This window comes from Martes martes, assembly GCF_963455335.1.
Source record: "Martes martes genome assembly, chromosome: 1".
Lineage (NCBI taxonomy): Eukaryota > Metazoa > Chordata > Mammalia > Carnivora > Mustelidae > Martes > Martes martes.
The window spans coordinates 166,874,499-166,899,886 of NC_137888.1; the positions used below are offsets into that span (position 1 = coordinate 166,874,499).

The 25,388-nt window shown below is 49.4% G+C and overlaps 1 protein-coding gene across 9 annotated transcripts in view; it reads right to left on the reverse strand.

Annotated features, from left to right (window-relative positions):
- Positions 1-993: 993 nt before the first annotated feature.
- MTMR14 (myotubularin related protein 14) overlaps positions 994-25,388 on the reverse strand; it is a 45,957-nt gene continuing 21,562 nt past the window's right edge. For 4 of the 9 annotated variants that reach the window (XM_080804740.1, XM_080804746.1, XM_080804741.1 and 1 more), the window contains 11 exons: positions 25,096-25,166; positions 24,403-24,477; positions 18,837-18,903; positions 17,247-17,332; positions 16,903-16,979; positions 16,603-16,639; positions 14,243-14,313; positions 13,413-13,471; positions 13,101-13,239; positions 12,203-12,379; positions 994-1,606 (listed from right to left, as the gene is read on the reverse strand). In XM_080804740.1, coding sequence (XP_080660866.1) covers positions 1,423-1,606; positions 12,203-12,379; positions 13,101-13,239; positions 13,413-13,471; positions 14,243-14,313; positions 16,603-16,639; positions 16,903-16,979; positions 17,247-17,332; positions 18,837-18,903; positions 24,403-24,477; positions 25,096-25,166 — 1,043 coding nt within the window. In that variant the 3' untranslated portion in view covers positions 994-1,422. Of the gene's footprint in view, positions 1,607-4,686; positions 4,843-12,202; positions 12,380-13,100; positions 13,240-13,412; positions 13,472-14,242; positions 14,314-16,602; positions 16,640-16,902; positions 16,980-17,246; positions 17,333-18,836; positions 18,904-24,402; positions 24,478-25,095; positions 25,167-25,388 lie in introns of all 9 variants that reach the window. The other 5 variants (XM_080804744.1, XM_080804739.1, XM_080804738.1 and 2 more) reach the window with 4 other exon arrangements.

A 25,388-nucleotide genomic window follows, 5' to 3' on the forward strand; every position in this document is an offset into this window, starting at 1 on the left:
GAACTGTCCACGGTGCTGAAGGGTTTGGGGCGTCTGGTGGGCGTTGGGGACACTTCCTCTTCCTGAGCTGCTCCCTGAACAATCTGCTTCTTCCTCTTCCCACTTCTGCCCTACCTAGGTCTCCAAATAGAAAGAGTTTTTCATTTATTCTTATTAGCTGTGTGACCTTGGGCAAGTTACTCAACATCTCTGTGGCTCAGTCTCATCAGTGAAAGGCCAGAATAGCACCTACTTGGGGTGTCGTAAAATTTTGAGATAATCCACATAAAGGGCTTAGCTCAGGGAGATTGTACGCAGTAAGTACTAAAGAAATGTTCACCAGTATTATTTCCTTCCTCTGGGCAGTCACATCGATGACCTCTTTTGCGTTGAGCCAGAACTCACTAAATGGCAGCTGTGACAGCACTCTGAAAAGCCCTTTGCCCATGTCTTTGAACTCTGACTTATGGTGATAGAGATGCAGACATACTGTGAGGATGCAATCTGTCCTATCTAGGTCACATTGCAGATGAGGGTGGTAGTCAGCCAGATCCATTCTCCCCACACCAATTACTGCCTCCAAAGCCCCAGAAGCCAGTCCCTCCACCAAAGTCAGGGCTCCATAGCTAAGGGCTGCGAGTCACCTGTACCAGAACTGTGCTACCTGCAGAACTTGTTAAAAATGAAGTATCCCCCACCACCTCTGCCCATTCCTAGCTAAATGAAGATCTCAGCAACCTGAGGTCTAAATTTCAGGCAGCCCTGGGAATCCATGTGAATAAGTAGGTTCCTAGGTGACTAGGGCCATTGACACAGGAGGACAACTGCTCCCACCTTAACAACCTCTGACTAGTTGTCGCCGTCTCACTGAGACTGTCATGGCTCAAGAGTTAAGAGGCACAACCCAGTCTTCAGTTGTCTTTCTGCTTTATCTGACCCCCATCCCAACCCCTTACAGCACAAGGAAGAATAGTAAGAACCTTCCAAATAACTCCACAAAGACAGCAACCAAATGAGGATGCAAGACAGCAGTTGTTCAAAAAGATTTTATTCTGTGATCTGTGTCAAACTGCCTCATTCTCAGTGCAGGTGATCCCTCCTCTCCAGGAAATAAGAATGGAAGAGGGGAGTCTTTCGTGAGGTCTCAGCCTCCACAAGGCCCTAGGGAAACCCCACACAGTTCTGAGAGTTGATGGGAATCCCAACAAAGACTAGGGTGGGTGAAAGGCAGTGACAAGAGGGGTGGTGGTCACTAGTCAGGAAGCTGGGGGTTGGAGAACCCTGTCCTTAGACCTGCTCTGCTTTGGGGCTGGCCATGTGCATGATGGAAAGGAGAAGTGAGGAGATTTCTCTTCTATCTTGAAGCACCCTTGTCTGGGCATGGCTTTAATTCTGCTCAGGGCTCAGGTGAGAGGAACAGGAAATTTTTGTGGGCTGGCTACTTCATAAGGTGCTGCTGCTGGTGCTCCGGAGTCCAACACCACGGACAAACTGCTCCAGCAGGCCTCCGATGGCACCAGAGGGACTGGGGGCTGCTGCTCGAAGCCCCACTGTGCTGCTGTATGTGGCCAAGAAAGCTGAGCGTACTTCCTGCAGCCGAGTCTCCCGCTCACTCAGGGCTGCAAGCCTATGGGGAGGAAGGGAAGGAGGGAGAATGGAATGAATGCATTACCCTGGGGCAGGATCCAATATCCTTATCCTCACCATACTACCTATCCTTCTGCCTTTGCTAGCATATGCCAGCACATGTCCTATGGCCATACTACCCGTAGTTCACGTCCTAAACATTTGGCATTGTTCCCCTCAAAAAACCATTCCTCTCAGCTCTCAGGCTACTGTTCCTACCTAGAACCAGCACGTTTTAATGGCACACTGGGGAGGGGGGAGAAGGTGAGCAGGAAGGAGTTTGCCAACTGTTGGCTTCCATTCCTCAGTGAGAATAATGTGAGGCGCAAATCTGAGACTTAAGGAGAGACCGCAAGATGAGGCATCAAGCCTTGGCTGACCAAAGACCTCAATCTTCTTGAGGCCAGGACCTGGAGCACTCTGGGAGAAAGTTCTTGGCAGTGTCCTGAAGAGGCCAGGGTCCTCAACTGGAAACCCCTGAGGGTCCAGCTACATCTTTAGTCAACTGTCGTCCCTAGGGAACAGCTAGCAGGGTGCTGACTTTTCTAGGAGGATTCCTGTTCTGATTCTATTTGCTTTTCCCTCCCTGGCCTCTACAGAAACTGATCACAGAAGACAAGAAGTCCCTCTTCTCTCCTTGGCTTGGAAATACAAGTAGAGAAGGGGAACAAGTAAAACAAACAAACAAACAAAAAACCTCAAAGTGACAAGTGAATGAAAACTCAGGCTTATCAAAGAATGAATTCCATGAGGCTATTTGACACTTTGAAAGGTCTTTAACAGAAGAGGAGAAGAGACCTGAGATACCAGCCACACCCAACCTATAGCTAAAAGGTACACAGTTTGGGGGTGAGAGGGACATGGAATCAGAGGACAGGTCAGGAACTCACATGGTATTCATCCTAACTGTCCCCTGGAGGGCTTTCTCCAGGGATCACAAACCTATATGACTCAAGCCCTCAGGTCCCCACCCACCCAAAAATTAAGACTAGCTCTGACCACTAACTTACACCAAAACTTCCCCCAACAGACCAATCCCTGTGTAATCCCTCCTGGGAATTTGTCAAAGTAGCAGCAATGTCTCCAATTTCCAAGTGCAAATGACTTGTACTGCAGGGCCTGGGAGAAACAGATGGAGATATGAGGATAAATGACAGTCCTAGGGTAGGTATGGGGAGAACAGACTGAAGGAAAGTAGACTGGTGGGAGTGGTGGGTATGAGTGGGTGACTAAGTGTGGAAGAGAGAGAGAAGCAGCAGGTACTAGGGTGAGCAGCTCTCACAGCAGCACTAAGAAAACGGAGCTGATACTGGAGTCCTGCAATACCATGAAGAACTCCAAAGTCTCTCTTGCCATTTGGGGGAGACACGTGGCCCTAGATCTTCATTACTCTCTAACTGGATTTCACATAGGCTGGAGGCCATGTGTTCTTCTGCTTTTCCATAGAACATATAATGAGAAATTCAGATTAGTAGTTTGTATTCACAGGGAATATCCAAAGGTCCATATGTGTGTGTTCTCACTGCCCCTTATTTCTGGGAGGCAGAAGGAGGGATCAGCCTATTTAGAGGTAAGAAAACTGGAGCCCAGAGAGGATAAGTGATCCACCTGAGGATACACAGCACGTAAGGAGTAGGAAGTCAGAGATACTCTAGTGCCATTCCCTCTCAAAGAGATGAGTTAGCAGGCTCAGAGAAGTCAGGGCTGACACCACAAGACAAAGCTGGTAAGGCAGAGCAGCCAAGAGTTTGACTAAATTTCTCTAATAACAAAGCCCAAGCACTAAATCCACATACTGTATGACTTCAGCAGGAATCAACTCTGACCCCATCCCTACACTGCAATTCTGGAGGCCTTGAGATCAGAGAACCTAGCTTTCCTCTGGCAACCTGCCAGATCCTGAGGGTTGGCTAGGAGCTCAGAGAGCTACCCATTTCAGTGGTTAATGCCAGTTAAGTGAGGGGTGCTATCAAGCAGGGGCAGAGATGTTTGCGTCCTCCAGAGATGGCTCTTAGGCCTATTCCATCCTGTAATCCCAAGGTCTGGCTTCTGTCTGCCCTCAACAGGGATCCTTCTTCTTCTTTTTAAAATTTTATTTATTTGATAGAGAGAGCACAAGCAGGCGGAGTAGCAGGCAAAGGGAGAGGGAGAAGCAGGCACCCTGCTGAGTAAGGAGCTTGACATGGCTCGATCCCAGGAGCCTGGGATCATGACCTGAGCCAAAGGCATTTGCTTAACCAACTGAGCCACCCAGGTGCGCCAGCGGGATCTTTCCTAACTCCCCAGGGCAACTCACCTCTGACCAGTCAGCTCTGGTGGCTATAAGCCAGATTCTGGTGATGACAATGAACCCCCAGCACCTGAAGTTCATTCAGCCCATCGTGGGGAGGAGCAAGCCCTGCTCCCCAGGCCACTAGAGGCTCTACCCTGCCTGACATCCACGAAGCAGTAAAGCAGGCAGGGGGGCAGGGTGCTGCCACAGAGGCAGCCACTCAAGCAGATACATATAAGAGGTGGAAGCCCAGTACTGGAGACTTAAAGCAAGAGGATTTTACAGGCTTGGGATTTGGCATCCCCATCCAATTTTCTTTCCTGAGTAGAGGCAAAAGCAGAAGATGAAGAAGGAGATGGCAAGGAACCCTTGGTTCTGCTCAGAGGAGCACGTCCCTTGAGCTGACCTAGCTCCATTCTGGCTGTGGTCTCCACCATACACCTACCTTCACTACCCCACTGTTCTGACTTCAAAGGATTCTCATATCAGGCAAAGCCTTGGACAGAAATAGAACCTTCTATAGTTACAGTCCAGACAGCTTTCCCTCAGGGTGTGCCCCAAGGCACCTGTGGATGAGTTTTGGAGGCTCAAGAGAGTGAACACACACTGCAGCACACATCCTGAACAGCCCATGAAGCCTCTTCCATACCTCAGGAGTCCAGGAGCAGTGAGGTATACTTAGCTGAGACTGGGGAGGGGCAGGAATCCCGGGCCAGCTGCTGCCTCACTCCTTAACCAACACTCTTGATTGCTCACCAGCTTCTGATATGGGCAGGGGAGCATCCTGCCTTCTCAAGCAAGACACTTACAGACAACTGTTAGGGAGCTCATCCGGGAAGCTGAAAGGGAGAGAGGAGTCTGTGTGCAGGACAGCCCGTTCCTGAATACTGCCACAGCCTGTTACCATCTGCCAGCTGCCAAAGTCTGTGGAGAGAGAGGATCCGGGCAGGGGATGGTCCACTGATCTGGGGCAGAGAGGAGAGAGAGGGGAGATGATGCACAGTCAGTCATATGCCTGACAGGGGAGGCCCTTTGGAGGGGTGGGGGTGGGGCTGTGGTGGTCCTGGGCCATAGCCGCAAGCTTCTGTTGGTGGAGCTTCTGTAAAGTCAACCACTTTCTTCAAAGTACAAAAACAGCTGGATAGGTTGTGACTGAGAAAAAAGAGTATAGACCATAAGGCAGGCTCAGCTGTGAGGACAATGCTTTATGCAAAGACTTACAGAAGCAAAAGAACAAGAGCAAGGCAGAATGAGAAGAGGTGAGCCATCAACCAAAGCCTCAGGTCAGGGCAAGCCTACCCTGGTGGCTGACAGAGCAAGTACAATCTCAGCAGCACCAAAAGGAGGAACAAGGCTGGATGCCCCAGGAATCAGGGAGGCAGGATCACCTCGTACCCCCACCCCCCCGGCATGCAGATTGGCTGGGTGGGCAAGGCAGAACCCCGGGGCCACTGAACTCTTATCAGAGCAATGGGAGAATAAGCTTCTTGGGGACGGTGGAGGGTGGTGACCTAGACTGGAAAGTGAGGTGATGGGAGCCCTGAGGCACCTCCCACCCCACACCATATGCTTTCTCTGCAGCACCTTCCAGGAGCCATAGTTTGTATTCACAAGCATCAACCCAGCGACCTTACTGGTTATGCCCTAAAGGGAAGGGATTAATCAGGCAGGCAACCTGACAGCTTTATTAGGCCTTTTTCAGATGGAGGTTTGGGCAGTGCAGGGAGAGGAAAGTTGTATTGGCAGTCTACTGCTGCCGTCACCTTCTCGTTGATAGCTAACCTCTCTCTACTGTCTCAGGGCAGTAGCCCAGTCACTGGGGGTGGAGGAGGAAGGGAGGAGATAGTAAGACATCAAACAAAGCCCTTTGATTGGCTACTCCAGGTCTCCATCCCCAGGGGTAAAGCATCTTTGATGTTTGACCCTTTATTCTTTAATTCAAGAATAGCAGAAAGTACTTCTATAGGAACCCAGGAACAGAGAAGTATGAGTGGTACAGGGGGTCAGAAACAGAGAAAGACATTCATTGACCTTGGCCCACCCAGTTAGCTGGCATCAATGTCTCCAAGTTTGAGGCAACAGCCCTCATGAGTAGCCATCCCAGCCTCATCCTCAAGTAGCTGCCACCTGAGTGGTGCTCTGACCAAGTACTACATCTCTGGTAATCTTTAACCACCCTTATCTTAGAGACAGAGAAAAGTGACAGTCCAGACAGGTGAAGACACTTACTCAAGGTCCCGTAGCTACTGAGTGCAAGAAGAGATTTTTAAAGCCAAGTTTGATTACAGATTTGTCCTACAACAGAACCACCTTGAGACCAGGAAAACAGATGGTTTTCTATGTTAAAGCTGCCATGAATAGGAACCCCATGCAACACAGAGACTTCCACATTCATCATTCCTGCTAAACTCTGGAAGGTGTGTGACAGCAGCATTAGGAATGAGAATAGGACATGGTCTGCTACCTGGTGGAAGCCCCCTCATGCCCCACAAAGGGTTTTCTTGTTTCTAAACTTGGCTTCAGTTTAAGGACTTAAGCAGTCTGTAAATCAAAGAGACAGCTGCCCAGGAGAGGGCAAATCACATCCACAGCCTGGTAGTTTCCCTGTGCTTCCTCCAGGTTTTGCTGGGCCTTCAGTCCCCATAACTCGACTCAGGTCACCCTGGCTCCCCAAATCTCATCTACTGTTCAAACTTTAAGGGCAGATTTCCTCTTCCAGTTTTAGCAGTCTGTAGGAAAACAATGGCTAAACACCAGAGTACTGAGGGAATGGAAGGGATGCTGAGTAGGATGGGGCACTCCCGGGGCTGGGAACATAGAGGTTTCTTATATTCTCCAGCCACCCCCGCCCAGGCTATTAGAGACTCAAGCTACCAAAGGAAGAAGGACAGAAAGATGGAATATGAGGATTCCTGGTCCCCTTAGGCAAGTCACTTTCCTAGCATCCAGAAGTTAGCACCACCAGGCAAGAAATACATCTGGGGGAGCCAGGGGATAGCTGTGGAATGAAGTAGGCAGTACTGATAGCAACAGGGTGTGTGATCCCAGGGGACATAAAGCCATCTCAGCAAGCAACTGGCTGCAGACAAATCTTCCTGTTTGAGGCTTTTGTCAAAGAAAGGGTTGCAAAGCAATTGTTCAGCTCCTGGGTTTGACAGCAAGGGACTATGCTAAGCAGAGAGGTACTCCTAAGTGCCAGTCTGGATTAGCTGGCTGGATGGGACACCTAAAGATGAAAGCAAACAGTCACCAGAAGTAGTACCTGCACCTGCCAAATGAAAGAAGGAATACTTTCAAGATATTCTCAGTACAGGGCGCCTGGGTGGCTCAGTGGGTTAAGCCTCTGCCTTCAGCTCAGGTTATGTTCTCAGGGTCCTGGGATCAAATCCTGCATTGGGCTCTCTGCTCTGCGGGGAGCCTGCTTCCTCCTCTCTCTCTCTCTGCCTGCCTCTCTGCCTACTTGTGATCTCTGTCTGTCAAATAAATTAAAAAAAAAAAAAGATATTCTCAGTACACAGGTAACTTTATCAGCTTTTTTAAGACCCCACACTCTACTGCCCTGTGTCTTTACTCAAGTACAAAAAAAGGCAGGAAAAAGAAAAGGGAGAGAGAGAGGTCTGAGTTCTAGCTCCTAAATCTATCTACAGAGCCAGAGGGAACATGGGGCCAAGCTACCCTCAAACTGGAGAACTGTGGAGCTGATGGTGCTTCCAAGGTCATCTGTCCACATCCCCAGGGCTTGGAGGGCTCACACTTCTGCCTAGGAGACTGGATTTTTGGCAACATTTCACTCCCTTATCTGGATACTGCTTAGGCCCCTCTTTATAGCACCAAAAGAGCTGCAACTCCCACTCCCCTCCCCCCAACCAAAACCATGTCCTGCCAGACACCCAGTGTGGGCAGGACTCAGGCAGGTTATCTTTTAGTTAGTCCTTTTTGGAAAGAGATACAAGAATACCCACACAAGCAGAGCTGTCCCAACCCACAGAGCTGAGGCATGAATAAACAGGTCTGTCCTGCGGTGCCTGGCCTGGCCTTCTACCCAGATGCCTAGTGCCCTGAAATGGCCCTCAGACATGTGAATAAGGACAGGTCCTTCACCACAACTACGGTTTACTGAGCATTTGTGGAAAGGATGAGTATTTACTATGTGCCAGATAATTAGTTCTATTAACTCATTTACACCCAAATTTATGGAAGCCAGGATCATCAATCACATGATCATTAAAGGTGGAATGAAAAAACTGAGCTCAGGAGGGAAGTGATTTTTCCAAGTCACACATAGCTAGGAGTGGCAAAGCTAGGACTAAAACTTGGCCCAAATTAGCCCCATCGTATACTGATCTTCTTTCCTGATAAGGGGTGGTAGGGGCTCCAGGGATTGGTTCAGGGATGGGCACATAATTTTCAACTGGCATAAAGCACAGAGCTTGTGATTCGTGGTTGGAAGGGAGGTCCTCATGTGATTCCTGGATGTGAGAAAGGAATCAGGGTGCCCAGGAGTGGCTGTTCACCATTAGGGAAGCTGGCCAGATGACAGAGCTAGCATGTGGAAGGAGGCAAGGGAAAAGAACCACAGGAAAATGGAGTTGAAACCTTGACCAGACTACACCTGAAGGTCATATTTTCCACTGGACTTTTCCATAAGAACCAACAGTGTTCCCTTACTACTTAAACCTGTTGAGATGGGGTTTTTGTTAATTGCATCTGGAAGCACCTGAGCTGACACAGAAGGCTTGAAGGTACACAACTAGGAAGAACCTGGAAGTTGCCTGTTTAAACCTCTGATTACATAGATGAGAAAACAAAAATTCAAAGCCATCAAGTGACATGTCTGAAGTCATGTAAGGAATGAATGTTTGATCCAAGACCTAAAATCCCAAACTTTGAGGGGGCCTGGATGTCACCTCTAATCTACACTTATACCTGCCAATCCCCAAGCCTTTAGATGATGGTCCCGTAACTTCTGCCTAAGTGAATGCTTCCAGGAATGGGGCTTTAGGGAAGATTCCTTCAATTCAACAAGTTCCTGAACTCACAGAGCAACTGACTTCAGAAATGGCTAGGACAGGATTTCTTATCACATTTGGGGAAAAAAAAAAAAAAGGAAAAAATGTCAGTTTTCCCCAGCCCAGACTTTAAACCTTTAAACACTGGGGTGTGTGTGTGTGTGTGTCTGTGTGTGTGTGAGAGAGAGAGAAGAGAGGGGGAGAGAGAGGAGGAAAGAGGTAGGGAATATCTGCATTCCCAGAGCAGCTCAAGAAATATTTTAGGATTCTAAGTGTCCTTTTCTGGGTCTTAAGCTGGCAATGCCTTTAGGCTTCTTACACTCATCCTTGGTTTGAAGCTATGATGCTATGCAAGACAATGTCAAACATGGAACAGGAACCCTATGTGTTGCAGAAAGCAATCTGGTTTCTCTTCCTCATTAAACACAGTCTAGGACAGAGCTCACTGCTTATAATGAGCAGTTGATATGTGGTAGAAGATGGGGAAAGAAGCTAGCTGGGCAACAGGAGTTGGTTCCTGTGTTTCTACTTAGCTATTCAACCAGACTGCTAGGTGTCCCTTAGCCAAGTTGATCTGCTCTTTAGGCAGCTTAGCTTCAAGCTGGGCTCAGTGGTGGCACCATCCCTCCTCAGGCAAGAATAGTGCTGTGCTAGCAACTTTCCACCCCTAAAGATGTCTGACTCTGGAGTAGAGACTAAGGCCACATGGGGTTGAGCCACTTACTAACCAGGACCTTGGGAGGCATGTGAGCTCAGAGCGTTGGCCCTGCCTCTTCTCAGCCCCCAGCCCTGCAGCTGATTAGAGATTTAAAATGGTCCAGAGAAAAAAAAAAAAAAGAGAAAAAAAAAAAAAAAGAAAAAAAAAAAATAAAATGGTCCAGAAATGCAGCTCAATGAGAAGCTGTCGCAGTGGCAGCTAATAAAGCAAAAAGCCACCAGCCTTCTCAGAGAGGAGGATGAGCTTGGGACTGGATAAGAATTAGCACCCCACAGAACTTTTTTCCCAGCCCAACACCTACTTCTTAACTTCAAATAAAGCTTTACTGGCTCCTTTCCTAGGGAAGTCCTGCTTTAAGAGAGATACGCTTATAGAATTTGGAGCATTCAAAACCCCAAGAATTCACATAATGAGGGGAATTTCAGCTGTCACAGATAGCTTTACTAAAAGGTTTCTTTCCATAACAGTTCCCCCTACTGCATTAAAAAGCTGATTGGCTGTTGTTACCTAAGAGAGGCAGGGAAGCTAATGACAGGATCCCTCAGGCACTTTAAGATAAAAGAGACTAAATTAATTTTAATGTTAATGGAAATACATAATTAGAATGCTCCAAATCTGAATAATCTTGTCTTTCAGAAGCTCTGGCAAACAGGCAGCCAGTCCAGAACCTTGTTGCCTGGCCAGACCAGCCAGGCTCCAAGCGGGCATTCCCAGAATAGACTGGCAGAGCCAAACACTTCAAAGCAGCCCAGCCCACGCCTCTTCAAGGCCTTGTGCCCCACTTTGGACCAGCTATCCCAGCCTCAACTAGGCTAAGCACACAGGGCTGAAAGGCCAGAGGACACCCCCAACTCTCCTCTGTCTGTCTCCTTAGGCAGGGGCCTATGTAGCTCTCCTGGGCCAGCCCTAGGAGTCTGAGCCACCCAGTGCAGGCAGAGAACCACTGGTGAGACTGAAGGAAATGATCACAAGAGTGGGAAGTAGGATCTCTTGGCAGGAAGAAGGGAATAATAAAAAGCTGGGGTGTGCGAAGAGGTGAGTACAGCCTCAGCGGGAAGCCCCAGCAGTTGGACAGTTAAGGCTATAGCAGGACCCGAGAGGATAGGAGGACTCTCTGGACTCCTTCCCCACTGTTCAGCAATGTTGCTCAGGCAGGAAAGGAGGTGGGGACATTGAACAAGAGTTCCAGCCCAGAACTGCGAGGGTTAGGTCATGATGCCCCAGCCCCAGGGTACCCCTGAGGAAAGCCAGGCGTGCAGACAAGGGTGGCATGGCAGTCGGCACACACAGAGGACAGGACTGAGCACAGGCATGTGGCCTTGTTAACCTGGCACCATATCTGCCCAGCTGTCTTCATCAAACCTCCTGTGGGGTCAGAGGGGTCGTGGTCTTAGTTTAGTATCTAGTAGACTCAGCTACACCACTGGCAGACACAGCAGCACTCCAGGTTGAAGGGCTCACTTTCAGAGGTGAGCACACAGGACTCCCCTGGTCAGTGCACTCAGTCGGACTCCTACTGGCCTAGAGTTGATCTGCTTTGCTGGCATGGGGAGGGTGCTCTTCCTCCACTGCCTGCTTTTACCATGGAGAAAAGCCAGAAGGTAGGGATAGGGAGAGGGTTCCAGAAATTTCAGGTCTTTTCTTATAATAGGCCTGTGACTTTGGGGCTCAGTTTCCTCACCGTTAACAGGACTGCTACGAGGAAAAGACCTGAAACTTTTGGAACAGTCCATTTCAGAGCTGGGTTCAAACTGAGGTAGACTCCAAGGCTCATACTCTTTATGCTAAATGCTTCTTTCTCCTTGGAATTTATCAAGGACCTCATAAGTCACAGACTGCTTTGTTCTCTCCAGAAGGGGCAGACATTCTCAAGACTTGAGAAAACAAAGAAATTCACAGGATTCTTTCCTTGTGGGTATCACATAGAAAAAGTGGTACGGGGTCAGCCAGGAAATGCTTTTCCCAAGTGCCAGACCATCCCTCAACCCTAAGGCCCTGCCCAGTACTCAGCTTTACTCTCTTTTAGGGAACACTATTCCTGCAGCACACTCCAGCCACACCTGTCCATCTGACTGAGCACTTCTCAGGTGTACAGAGTCTCCCAAGGTTTGCCTGAGCCACACATATCTAGCCTAACTCCGTCTTTTCTTCTCACTGCCTCGCCAATCCAGACATGGAATGCGAGAACCAAGGACTTTGAGGATTTGGATCCATCTTGTTAAGCAGAATGTGAGGGCCATGAAGGCTGAGACCCACCAAAGGCAATAGGGGGAGGCAGTCCTGACCCTCTGCCCATCACACTGCCATCAGTACACCTTCTAGATTCCTCATCTGCTAGGGCTCTGGGAAGGAGTCTCAAATCATTCTACAAACCAGCTCTTATTCAAACATTAATGCATCCTCCAGACAGGGGTAGGCCTGCAAGCTTATCAAACCCCTCTGCCTCCTGGGTATACTCCCCACCAGGCTGCATGCCAAGGAACTCTGTCCCAAGACACCATCTTAGACACCAGCTAATGGGCTGGAACCCCACTCTCCAGGCTTATTAAGAGGGAAAGGATAACCACTTCCACCATTAGAGGTTTTGGAGCTCCTCACCTGGGTTTGGGGACCTCCAGGGGACTGCTACCCATCCTGAAAAAGTCAGAATGGTTCGAGGATGAGGAGCTGGAAGACTTGGCTTCCCCCAGCCCCTGGTGGGAAGGCAGGCGGTCCTCCAAGAGCTGTGGCCGATTCCAGAGCACACTCTGTGGAGAGGATGAGTGGCTCTTCCTCCTGCAGGAGAAAGAGTAGGGCTGTTGGCCAAGGCGCAACCCCAGGCAAGCCCCCTGCCCACTTTAACCAAATGTCAGGGCCCAGTCCTTACTTCCACTGGGAAAATGCCATATGGATATGGGTACACATTAGCATTCCCTCAGGCTCAGCCATGAGCAGCAAGGATTGGGTCTTCATAAGAGGGAATGTCACATCCAAATAACGCTATACTACTGGCCTCAGAGTACACACTAGATTCCTAAGAGCTCAGTAACTGCCTCTCCTTGTAATACAAAAGTGAGCCATCTGTCTAGAGACAGAGTCATCAGATTCTCAGAGGACTTCACCCTCAAACAGGTTCCCAATTCATAATCATCATATTGAACTCACTGTTTTCTTCTTTTTTCTAACTGGCCTCCCACCCCCAAGCAAATGATACAAGGGAGCTCCCCCAGGGAATCTCTTTTAACACCAGCCTCCCCTCACCCCACCCTGTCTGCCCAGCCTTGAGGCTTCTTTCTTCATCCCACAGGGAGCCCCAGCCCTTTATGTTCCTGGGCCACCGCAGACAGTGCCCCTCACCAACCAGATGGCTGGCCTCTGAGGTCTAGGAGAGACAGCAGGGCATGGAGCTGTGCTCTCAGCCCTACTGTCAGGGGCCCCCTTTGTACTTGGGGCTCCCTGGAGCTCGTGGCCCTGGGCCACAGCTGTGAGAAAGCTTAGTTCCAGCCTGGCCCCTCACCAAGATGCCTGAGTCTGTGCTCCTGCAGGGAGCAGCTCCACGGCCTCATAGGTGAAACTCCCGGCAGCTCCTGGGGAGCTCTCCATGACCAGAGAGAAGTCACTGCCAAGGCTGGTAGTGCTGCCACGGTCCTTTCGTCCTGAAAGAAGCAAGTGTCATCAGTCAGCACATTATCTTCTCAAACTACTGGTCCCCTAGCTCTTCCACACCATACAGCTGGAAAGAGAAGTTTCTAGAACAAACAGTTCCTACATGGTCTATACTCAGAAAGATACACAGATGCAAGGAAATCTGTTGGGGCCTATAACTCACTCAGCATACAGATATCTTCCAGAGTGAAGCCTGCATCACGGGCTGGCAAACTCTTCCTCCTGTAAACAGAAACCAGAATAGTGAATTACATTCTGGGCTGGGGTCTTCTTTGTCGTCTCCATGCCCAGCATGCTGCGTGCCTGGGAAAGAAGCTCCAAATCGCTGGCAAATCAAGTCCTACCTAAAGTGTTGCAAAATGTCAGGCCACTACTGAAAGGCCAGCAAAGCCTGACTCCTTCCTTTCACCTTGGCCCCTCGATGTTCAATCTGGCCCAACACACCTAGGAGCTTGGATTTGGAAGGCAAGTCAACTCAAAAACACCAACTCTCAGAGTTTGTAAGGGAACTGCCAGGCAAGACTCCTGTGTTTCCCAGGCTGGAGGCAGACTCTGTTCCATGGTGGTAGGCTACAAAGAGATGCAGACACATCTGTGCAGGACCAGCAGAAGGACAGGCAGAAGGATCTGCTGTCTCAGCCAGAGCTGGGGTACTGGGAGTCCTCCTGTCCTAGGCTGGCTTTTCACTGCAGCAATGTGCCCTGCTCTCCTAGTCACCAGAGACCACTCCTTTGTCCCAAAGCCTTTCTGTTTGTATGAGTGCAGGCTGACCCCAGCCCTGCCTCACAGGCAGGAGAGCCTCTTTCCCCACTGGCTGTCACCAGGAATCCCTACCCTGGCCTCAGAGGTAAGGCAGGGATGAGATGCTAACTTGCCAAGCATGCAGGGAAGCCAGGCAGGGAATCAGACGGTGAGTGAGACCCTGCCTACTCTTCCCATAGTGGCCCTTCCCAGAGTACCCTGCCCACTGGGAGAGAACAGGTGTCTCCTCACCTCTGTGTCTTCAAAGCAGAGAACTCCTCAGAGATGATATGCTTCAAAAAATTGAAGCAGAAGAAGAAAATCTGAAGAAACCAAAAAGCAGCACACATGAGAGGATAGCTTTCTCCAAGGAGAGAAATCTAGATGACTGAGCTCCCGGGAGAGGGGAGCCAGCCACCTGGTCAGCCCCTGATGGACAACAGCCCTGCCTCAAGGACCCTGATGGATATTCTGCTCTATAAATGGTATAAATGGGTGGGAGAGGGTTTGGCAGGCAGGGTAATATGCCTGGGTTAAGGCAAGGAGGGAAGGAAAAATGTATAAGGGTAAGCCAGTGAGTTTTCAAACCATCTTCAAATTCAACATGCATGTTCTCAAGCCACTGAAAAGGATAAAGAGAAGACAGCTTTCCCTGCTCAGCCTTTCCTAAGAATCCCAAGGAGAGAGGCTAACTGGGAAGAACAGCTGGGAGAGAGATTATTTTGGGGCGAGGAGATTAATGGGCACTGAACATGATGGAAAGGAAAGGGATCAGATTTTGTAGGAGGAACACCCAGAAATAGTAGTTCAGAAGAACCAGGGGTGAGGGGCAGCCAAGGTCTGGCTCAGAGTCTGAGGTGGGCAGGGGCAAGAGGGGGCTCCTGACCTCTAGCTGCAGTCCCACCACCTCTCTCCTCCCTTCCAGCCAGTGCCCTAGTCAAATGGGCCCCCATGAAGTGCACACAAATCAGTCTCTGCAGTTTTTAAACAAACTTCCCAGTGATTCTGAAAGGTGTGGTCCATCAAACCCTCACTTGGATAAACACAAACATGGTATCCCAGAGCCCCGTATGATTTCCTCAAACAAACACCGTCCCCCCCACCAAAAGGGAGGGAGGGTACCCCAGGTTAGGTCAGTATGAAAATGTTGGGTTACATAAAATTAAATAGGTGTCTTCACCACAGACTCTTTAATCTTTAATATGCTAGCATGCCGTGAACCTCAAGGGCTGGGGAGGAGGACAGAGTGCCGTTTAACTGTTTTGTTTGTTTGTTTGTTTTAAAGCATCAGCGTCTAGAGCGTCTGGTAGAGGTAAGAGAAAGCCCACACCCTGAAAACCAACCCTTCCAGCTGAGAAGACCCTCCTGTTGATGCTGAGAGATGGCCAGGGTCTGAATCCAGAGCCCAATGGACTTGGCCTCAACCTCTGTCCAGTTTCTGAAGGCAGATCTGGCGGGCTCTGAGGGCAGGGGAGATGGTATTGGAGGGCAGAATGTTCTGGAGCGCCAGTCAGTCTCCAAATGAGAGGCTGCAAAGGGGCTTTACGTGCTGATTTCAATGCCAAAGTCACTGCCTCTGACAGAGTTCATGGAGGCCTCTGAGGAACAGGCTTATGAGCTCTGCAGCCCTGGCAGATGTGATAAGCACTCAGAAGAAGAGATTTAGAAGGGGAGAGGAGCTGCTGAGAGGGAGGAACAAAAGGAGGAGGCACAAGATAAGATGCTTGGAAAGAAGGCAGCCTCAGGAGGGTGAGAAAGATGCTTCAGGAAAACGGGGGGGGGGGGTGTTGGGGGGTGGTGGTCAGGGGGCAGAAGAGAAAGCGCTAATGCTATGTGACAGCTCCCACCCTGGGCACCTAGACTTATTCTCTTTGTGAGGAAGCATGATCGACACCAGGAGACTCAAGGTGAATCACATTACTCAAGGTCACCAGGTAATAGGTGGGACAAGCAGGGTTCAAACTCAGGTCTGAGTCCAGGTCTGCATGCAGGGAAAACAGGCTGAAAAATAAGCATACCAAAGAGGCAAAGACTGCAAAAAGTAGAAAAGGATGGGGTATAGAGAAGGCAGAGAGAGGAAGAGGGGACAGTGCCCAGAGAGTAAGGAGATCCTGGAGGCCAGCTGGCTGTGCCTGGTCTGGGTCTGTGCCTGGTGTGGATCTGCTCCCTGGGCGGATGGGGAGCAGCTGGGCAGGACCCTGCTTGCTTGGCTGGCCCTGGGGCTTAAAAGTTGCTGAACAGTGTGAATAGGAAAGAGAGACTGGGAAGAGCCTCTGGGCTGTAGCTGTAGGGCTGAGGAGCCCAGGAAAGGCTTGTAATTTCATTCCATAACTGAGTGCAGAAAACAAGATCATCCATATGAGAAAGATGGCAGCAAAAGCAAGAAGAGGACGGACAGCCGGAGGTCATGACAGCCATGTGGGAAAGCATTATTCTCTACTGCACAGGAGAGGAACAGAGGCTCAGAATGGGGGCTATTGTGCTGGTGCTTTTGTGGCCATGCTGCCTGATCCCTGCACGCACTGGGCAAGGAACTGCCCACTATGTGTGGACGCCAAGCAGGACGTCGTGCTGTTGCTCTCAGAGCCCTGGCATTTGCTCATGGTACCCACCTCCTCTCCTTTGCTGAGCCGATCTACCAACATGTGCCTGCAACAAGAATGCAAGGAGGTCAAAGCGAACAGCGCCCCAAGACAGGAGGGCAAAAGGGGACTTGGAGTTATGGGGACAGACCATGGCTTTGGCACCACAATCTCAGGTGGGGCCTGACAAGCACCTTGTCTTTCCCAAGGAGGTAGAATTGTCTTTACTTCTAATCCTGTCACAGGAGCCACCACACCCACATACACACAGAAACACTGTTCCCAAGGCATTATGCCCACCCAACAACTTAACATTCCCCCAAGGCTTACCCAAAGAGGAACCAGTCATAGGCCACAGTTAGGTAGAGGATCTCAGCAGGCTTCAGGGATGTGTGGATAAGCCCATCCTGGAAGAGACCAGAGAGACATGCTAAGATTAGAAAAATGACTCCCCACGACAAAGCCCTCTCCTAGTCCCAGGAGGTGAACTGCAACCACAGACCCAGTGACAACTGGGCTGCCCAACAGTCCCCAAAATAGTGTTAAACCTAACACTTGCTCTGAACACCTGGGGTTCCTCACTCCAAATCTCTAACTTCTGGAGATAGTCCTACTGCTCCCAGAGTAGATCTTGGTAGATCCTTGACCCCACAGCCGAGCCCATCCATACTCACAGCCCACAAGGAAAGGCGTAGGAGAGAGATGAAGAGGGGGGTCCGATCCCAGCCTGAGATACAGTGTACCAGCAGCCCGCTGTCATCTATTCAGGAGCCACGCAACAGGAAACCCAGAGGAAAAGCAAATATGGATGCATGAGAAGAGGGCATGCCACCACCTTAGTCTGGTATCAGCCATACCAACCCCAGTCTCCCTCCTCCTGGTGGGCCTCCCCAAGATTCTTCTCCCACCTACTCCCAGAAAGGGGTAGGTGGAAGGCACTTGTCTCTCTGCACATCATTTCTTCTTCTTTCTGGCTACTTTCTAGAAAAGCAGTACTGTTTGGATAGTACTGCCCAAGTCATTTAGGTGGGGCTGACATCCATATCCCCACCCAGCATTTCTCAGGGGTCCCTACAGATATTTTGGAGGAAGACAATTCTTCAGTGTGCAGGGCTGTCCTAGGAACTGCAGGACATTTGGGATTCTTGGCTAACATGAGCCAAATGTTAGCAGACTTCCTCCAGTTCCTACAACACCCATTTTTCCAGAAGCCCCCTTCCTCCAGTTCCTACAACACCCAGTTCCCCAGAAGCAGTACTGCCCCAGGTAGAGAACCATTGCCTAACTCCAGAGGTAGGCATGTGCCCTTTTTGTACTTGGTCACAGCAACTGCTTCAAGGATGGGCACTTGACCTAATCTGGGTCAATGAGCATGAGCTCTGGGAGAGGCTCTATCTCTCTTCTGGGGGAGGTCAGATGGCAGGAAACAAATCTAGAATGGTTACAAAGCTAATGAGACAGTGGGTATGAGAAACAAGGAGATTCTTTGTGACATTTCTTAGGCACCTGGCTCTGCTTTGGGGCTTTCTTGGTTATGTAAGCTTTATACATTTCCACTTCTTTAAGCAAGAGCAACCCCACAGAAGTCTTGACTGGTATCGATGAGTTAGTCAGTCCACCCTAGAGACCCTGAGCATGATGGACCCATCCAATCAAAACACCCAAAACAGCTGGGCCAGAGATCAGGCCCTCTAGGGACTTTTGTATATGCCCATTAAGAAACCAGAACTGAGGGCGCCTGGGTGGCTCAGTGGGTTAAAGCCTCTGCCTTCGGCTCAGGTCATGATCCCAGGGTCCTGGGATCGAGCCCCACGTCGGGCTCTCTGCTCCATGGAGAGCCTGCTTTCTCCTCTCTCTCTGCCTGCCTCTTTGCCTACTTGTAATCTCTGTCTGTCAAATAAATAAATGGAATCTTAAGAAAAAAGAAAAAAAAAAAAAGAAAAAGAAACCAGAACTGATTCTTCTTTCATCTTCCTGAATTAGGAGAGGCAATTCTGGCCCCACACACAACACTGATGATCAAAGGTCAGCTCACCTAGCATAGAAACACTGTGTATAGTTCAGATGGTAACGAGCTCACAATTTTGTTTTATTAGGTTTTGAGGACGTGGAATAAAGCTGCCAATGGACAAGGGAATCCTTAAATCCTTCTCCCATAAAGCAAAAGGTAGGTGTGTGACCCCCAACAAACATATTCACGGTATCACGACCTGGGAATACCCAGAAGGTCTAATACTTGAGGCCTCAGGCAGAGGCAGACTCACCATCGCTGTTAATTATGGAAAGCAGCAGTTTCAGGTAGTTTTGTGTTTGTTGCACCAGGTCCCAACTCTGTTAAAGAATAATAAAAGGTGTCTAGGAATCAATATGTAACTCAGACTGAGAACTTAAGGTATTTAAAAAATAAAATCCAAGGGTTATTCTTGGGCAGTAAGTACCCCAGCATCTTGGTCACAAGCCATAGGCCCCAAATCCCAGATAATCTGAGATTTCACTCCCACTCCAAGAGCTCCTCCTTCCTCTCTCTGCACCTTCACCCTGTGGGCCACTCTTACCCTGCATTCTAACATGATGTGATGGTGGAGTAGGAAGCCATGTAGGGGCCTGGGCAACTCAGAGCCCCACACCCAGCAGCAGTAGACACACATGAGCCTCATCTAAGCCCTGGGCTCCCAGCTGTCTAGGGAGTTGATAGAGGCAAAAAGAGAGTCTTGAGCCTGTGACCACTGGTGCCAAATGGAAAGAGTCATTCTTTTACCTGCTACCACATCACAGAAAATATCAACCTTCAACCTCCTCACCAACCACGTTTCATTCACTTTTTACTGTTATTCACTACATACTCTTTTTTTTTTTTTTAAAGATTTATTTATTTTAGACAGAGAGAGCAGAGCATGAGTGGGAGGGGGAGAGGAAGAGAGAATCCCAAGCATGGAGCCCCATGCAGGGCTTGATCTCATGACCAAGATTACCACCTGAGCTGAAACCAAGAACAGGACCCTCAATCAACTGCGCCACCTGGGCGCCCCTGTGTACTTGTCTTTTGATGAATAATAATTGCAATCTGATTGGCAGACAAAATCTTTTAAAACAGGAGGCCCATGAGTGGCGGGGGGCGGGGAATGGAAAATAAGAAAAACTGCAAAAAAAGTATAGTATAGTAGTTTGTTCTAGCCCAAACAAAAAGTCTAAACCAGATGCTCTGAAAAAGTCTACCAGAATTTGGAATTCCATGGAAGGGCCTGACCCAGTTCTGAGGCTTCTTTACCCCCATCTGGGGACAGCCTTCCAACATAACTGCTTATAAGTGTCCTGGGGCTTTGTGGAGAGGCTAGCGGGTACCAGTGAGAGCACACTTCCTGGGGGAAGGTAAACACGGCACCTGTAATTGGAATGGTTTTCCCAGGAATTTAAAACAGGCTCATTTACCTGACCCTCCCACAGCCCCTGGAGAGTTATGACCTACTTTCAGCAGCTCTAGAGACGGCCGCTGCAGCACTGCACTAATAAAGTCATTACCCATAGTAGCACAGGGGTCTTGTCACTCATCTGGCTCAACCTGTCATACACACCATTGCCAACAAATTTCCTCTGAGCTGTGATTCTGGCAGGTGTGGAAAAGCAGGAGGGGGGGAAGGGAGGAGGCAGGAACCGTGCAGCAGCACAAAGCCCAGGGAGGTCAGGTAAGCCAGGGGAAAGGCTGCAGCAGCCAGGAGAGGGCAGAAAGTGACCAAAGCTGTGGCCTGCAGAGCTCCAATAACAATGGTGGCTACTGGAAGGGGACATCAAGGACCAAGGAGAGGCAGCAGATACACTGTGCCCAGTGTTGGGGTAGGAACCGCAGGCTCCCAAAGTCATATAGCTAATCTGACCTGGGGCAGAACCCAGCCCTGCCAGACTGTGAGATTCACATTTATGGTCACATGCTATACTGAAGGGACTTCTCTGACAGCAGAGTATGAAACTAAAGTTTGAGGGGACTGCAGAAAGTAAGGAAGACCTGAGAAATGCACTAAAATCTAGACTCAGCACTAATTCTTCCTAAGTGCTCCATGAACAAGTCTCTGGGGACAGAACTCAGCACCACACCACTGCTTACGTGTCTGTGCTTGGAGTACTCTTCCCTGTGGTTGGCAAACTCCTACTCATCCTTCAAAGGCCCAGCCCTATTATCTTCCACCGAGACTTCAGAAGCCACTGGTCAATACATCTACTGCCCAGGTGATGGTTATGCTGTTGCCTTTTTTCCTAAACTGAGCCCAGTGAGGGCGGAGGCTGTTTCAGAATCTCTGCGTCTACAAGGCCTAGAGCTTCAGGACTAGAAGGCATGTGTAGGATGTTACTACTCTGACTGTTCATGGTCAGGGGCCAGCTTGAGGAGAAGCAGACACTGGAATCGGGTCTTATGGCACCGAAAGAATGAGACCTCTAAGAAATTCACGCCGGTTACATGGAGGGCAGCAACACCCATACAAGTACTGCCAGAAGTGTTCCTGCACTTGTGAACATCACTGAGGGCCTGCCCCTGAGAAACAGCAGTGTCCACGACGGCCCCAGCCCCCTAACGGGGCCATAGGAGAGGGAAGACAAAGTGAACTTCTGCAGGTGTGCTGACTAAAAGGAGACCTGTAGGATCATGTAACCAGCAAGCTAAGCCTATTATGAACCACAGGGACCAGTAGGGAAGCTTCCTGAAGGTAGTGGCATCCATATAAGAGAGGAGAGAAAGGAGAAAAGCTTTTTCTGGCAGAGAGAACAAACAGCACATGCAAACCTGGAGGGCATTCTTCCCTAAGGGGCTGAAAGGAGGTCAGTGTGGCCGGAGAAGAGGGAAAGGACGGCTAGTCACAAGCACAAGGCTGGACTGTGTGGAGCTGAGTGGCTCACTAAGGGTCACTTGGCTGTACTCTGAGGAAAACAGGAAAGTCAGTGGTGCAGTCTCAGGAAGGGGTGACAATGATGACCTTGTTTCATCACTTGAATATTACTATCTGCCAGGGCCTGTTCAAATGCTTTACGTTCACAGTTTCCAGCTCCCCCTCAATGTGGTGCCCGTTCAGACATGAGATGCACCCAGATGACAGTAGCCCAGACTAGGCTAGTGGTACAGGAGATGGAGGCAAGAAGGTCTGAAGAGTTTCACCAGGGGCAGAGATTTAGAGAACTGATGGGACCTGGCAATGGATGTGGGAGGAAAAAAACTCAAGTTTTGACTTTGAGCATCCAGGTAAATGGTTGAGGGCCTGTGATGCTGTGGGTTGTGGCCAGTTCCATTTCAGACAGCTTGAGTTTAAAGTGGATGAATGAAGGGACACTGGTAAGAGGTGATGTAGATGTGGATCCCCAAGAAAGGCTTGGCCCAGAATCCTGGGTCAGCTGATAGCAGTGGGCTGACGGAGTGGACAATAGATGAGGTCACCTGGGGGAGATGAGGAGGAGTAACAGGGAGTCCTGGACACTCATGCTGAAGGGGCTGACAAGGCAGAGCAACACACACCTGGCTGAGGAAGAGGATGGTAGGAGGCCCAGTGAGACTAAGTGGCTGAGCAATGCCCTGCCTTCCTACTTTTGTGCCTAGAAATTTATTAGTAGTTCACGCCCTTGAGTTAACAGGCTAGCAGCCCACTTCTGAATTATCATCATTAAAACTGATCTGGCATTTCAGTTAAGAACCACTTTCATACCATGATCATACTTGAACCTTGCCACAACTCCGAAATACGTGTTGTCAACTCTACTTTTAGAGGAAAGTGAGACCACTTGCTCAAAACCACAAAGCCTGGAGAGAAGGGCCAAGCAAGCTGGGGCCTAGATCCAGAGCCTTGAGATACTAAGCAGAACTACTCCTCATATGCACAGGACTCCTTCCTAAAGAGACATACATCCTAAGCAGTGTCAACACATTAAACCCCTATTTGCACCTTTAGTGAAGTAGTTCATCAGGCCCAGTTTATGCATCAGAAGAATGGTGCCAGGGGGGCTCCTGGGTGGCTTGGCCAGGATGAGCATCCAACTCTTCGTTTCAGCTCAGGTCATGATCTCAGGGTCATGAGCTTGAACCCTTTGTCATGCTCCGTGCTCAGTGGGGAGTGCCTGAGATTCTCCTCTCCCTCTTCCTCCGTCCCTCTGTCCCCTGTGTGCACATGTATATGCTTGCGCACTCTCTAAAATAAATAAATCTTAAAAAAAAAACATGGGGCGCCTGGGTGGCTCAGTCATTAACCATCTCCCTCCGGCTCAGGTCATGATCCCAGGGTCCTGGAATGGAGCCCCACATCAGGCTCCCTGCTCGGAGGGGAAGTCTGCTTCTCCCTCTCCCACTCCCCCTGTTTGTATTCCCTCTCTCACTGTGTCTATGTCAAATAAATAAATAAAATCTTAAAACAACAACAACAACAAAAAACCAGAATGGTGCCAGAAAGAAGAGTAAGGGTGGCCAGGGGTAGGGCCCACTTGACACCTCTGCATACAACAAATTAAGAAGGAAACCTGCAAGTTCCTTTGGCCTCTCAATCTGTCTAGGTACTACCTAGGACTTGAGACCAGGGGATAGGGTCCCCTAAACCATTTCTTCTCTAGGCTTCCGGGGCACAACAAAAAACTGGCTTGTTCTTCTTCCTAAGTTTCCTATTGCAGAAATACCTACATAAAAAAAAAAAAAAGAAAGAAAGAAATACCTGCATAGAGAACATCTGATACTACTCTAACTCAATCGAATAGTTATGCAGTATCAACTTTGTAATCAAGGGCTGGTGTAAAAGATAAGCACAGCCTCTGCCTTTACAGACCACTTACAGACCAAGACATAAAGCTCAAGGTGATATGGGAGCACACAGCTGCCTAATTGGTGTTCCTGGCCTCTCTGCCAGAGGGAGACCTCAAGGCTGGATGGGAACTGCCCAGACCCAGGGGCAAAAAAAGGGAGGGAAACAGGACGTTTCCTAGGTAGGCGCTGGCTTAGCCTGTCTGGCTCTAGGCTCCATGCCAGTTTCTGTGCTGAGGATGCCCAAGCCATGGTTCCCCATCCTCTGGGAGCTCAGTCTACCAGTGATGGAAAAGCAGATCTCTACATCAGTGACTACAAATCAGTGGAAAATTCCATGACAGATATGCCCAAGGTCAATGGGAATGCAGATATAGGCAACCAACCCTCTGGAGAGAGGGGAAAGGAGGTACACTGGAGAAGTCTTCCTGGAGTGTACACTGGAGCCGAATCCTAAAGGCAGTGTGGCAGCCAGACAAGATGAGACAAGATGAGGTGAGAAGTGGCAATTAGGCAGAAGGAACAGACATGGAGAAGGCAGTGCGGAGAGCAAGGCTACTAGTCCTGACTGAGGCAAGTGACAAGGAAACTGCTGATGGCCTTTAGGTTTCTACACTGGGCTAAACATGCTTAAGACTGGGGCCCCTTCCATGGGGAGAGGAGAGAGGAGCACAACAGAAATAATTTTAAAGTTTCTACAATCAAACGAGGTCAGACAGCTCTGCACTTCCTCCGGCAGAACATGCATTTAAAAGGAAAAATGAAAAAAGTCACTAAAGCCCAGAGCTGGAAAAACAGACTCCATGAGGTCCTCTGGAAACAGAAGCTGCTGGTGGACGTAAATCTTTGAGTGAGTCATGATCAGAAAGCTTTGATTTTCTGGGCCAAGAGCAAATCAGGAGAGAGCTAAATGGATAAGCAGCTCCTTCTTTCCTAGGCTGTGTGAGAGAGGTCAGAGGGCACAAGCTGGACCTTCTGGTATCTGCATGAAGGACTTCTGGGGCAGGCATCGGGGATCCCCTCCATCCCCCTCCCTTATCCTGCCCTGCTCCAGTCAGGCCCCTCACCTGATATTGGCTCCAGTCAATGTTCAGAGAGGAAGTCAGGAAATCAGGGATGCTCAGTGGGGCATCGACATAGTCCTGGGGGTAGAAAGACACTTGTGAGATGCAAGAGGCCACCAGGAGAAGCCATGGTGACAGGCAGGTCATAACCCTGAAGCTGTGGCTACCAAAGGCAGGCACGACATCCCTCCACAGTGCTTGCCTTCTCTGGGCCAGAAACATACGCTGCCCTAGGAGGGACAGTTTTAAAATTAAAGGGACTAGACACTGCTTCCAAGTGGAGTTTTCCAGTGGCCATTCTAGTGTTTGCTGCCAAAACAGACATGACGAATCTATAGTCAGCATCCAGCAGGCTCCCGTGGCCAGCTTCTGCCGACTGGGAAAGGAACAGAATGCTGGTCCCACTTTTTACGCAGATGGTAAAGCAGAGAGGAAGGATATTTCCTATCCTGTCCCTGAAAAAATAAAAAACCTTTGAAGATAGGGATAAATTAAAAGGGGAGAGGAAAGCATATATAAGAACTTCAACATGTACATACAAAGACAAGAGGGAGGGAAAATAATGATACTCATCCATGGCAGAGAAGAGAAAGGAAAAGGTAGTTGTTTTCCCCAAAAAGACTGCAAGCTGTTCTCCATGCCCTCCCTTTGCAAAGAAACGTTAAGACCCAAGTTGATGATTGTTACTGCTCATACCTGCTTCCAGTTAAAAATGAGCCCTTCAGCCATGTAATCCCGATCCTTATATTCCTTGAAAAATTCACAGCCTGGAAAAAAAGGGCAGAGTTAAGACATCACCTTTGCTAGCCCAGTTTCCTGAGATGCCTCTGAGTGCTAAAGGACCAAGGCAGCTACCAGGTCGTAAGCTTTTCCATACTGGTGGGCCCCATATGTGACCACAGCTGACACGGGGTGGGGTGGGGGGCGGCACGGACAGGCAAGAGCTAGTGCTCCTTCGGTTTCCAGTTACAAGCCTTCCTGATAAGGTA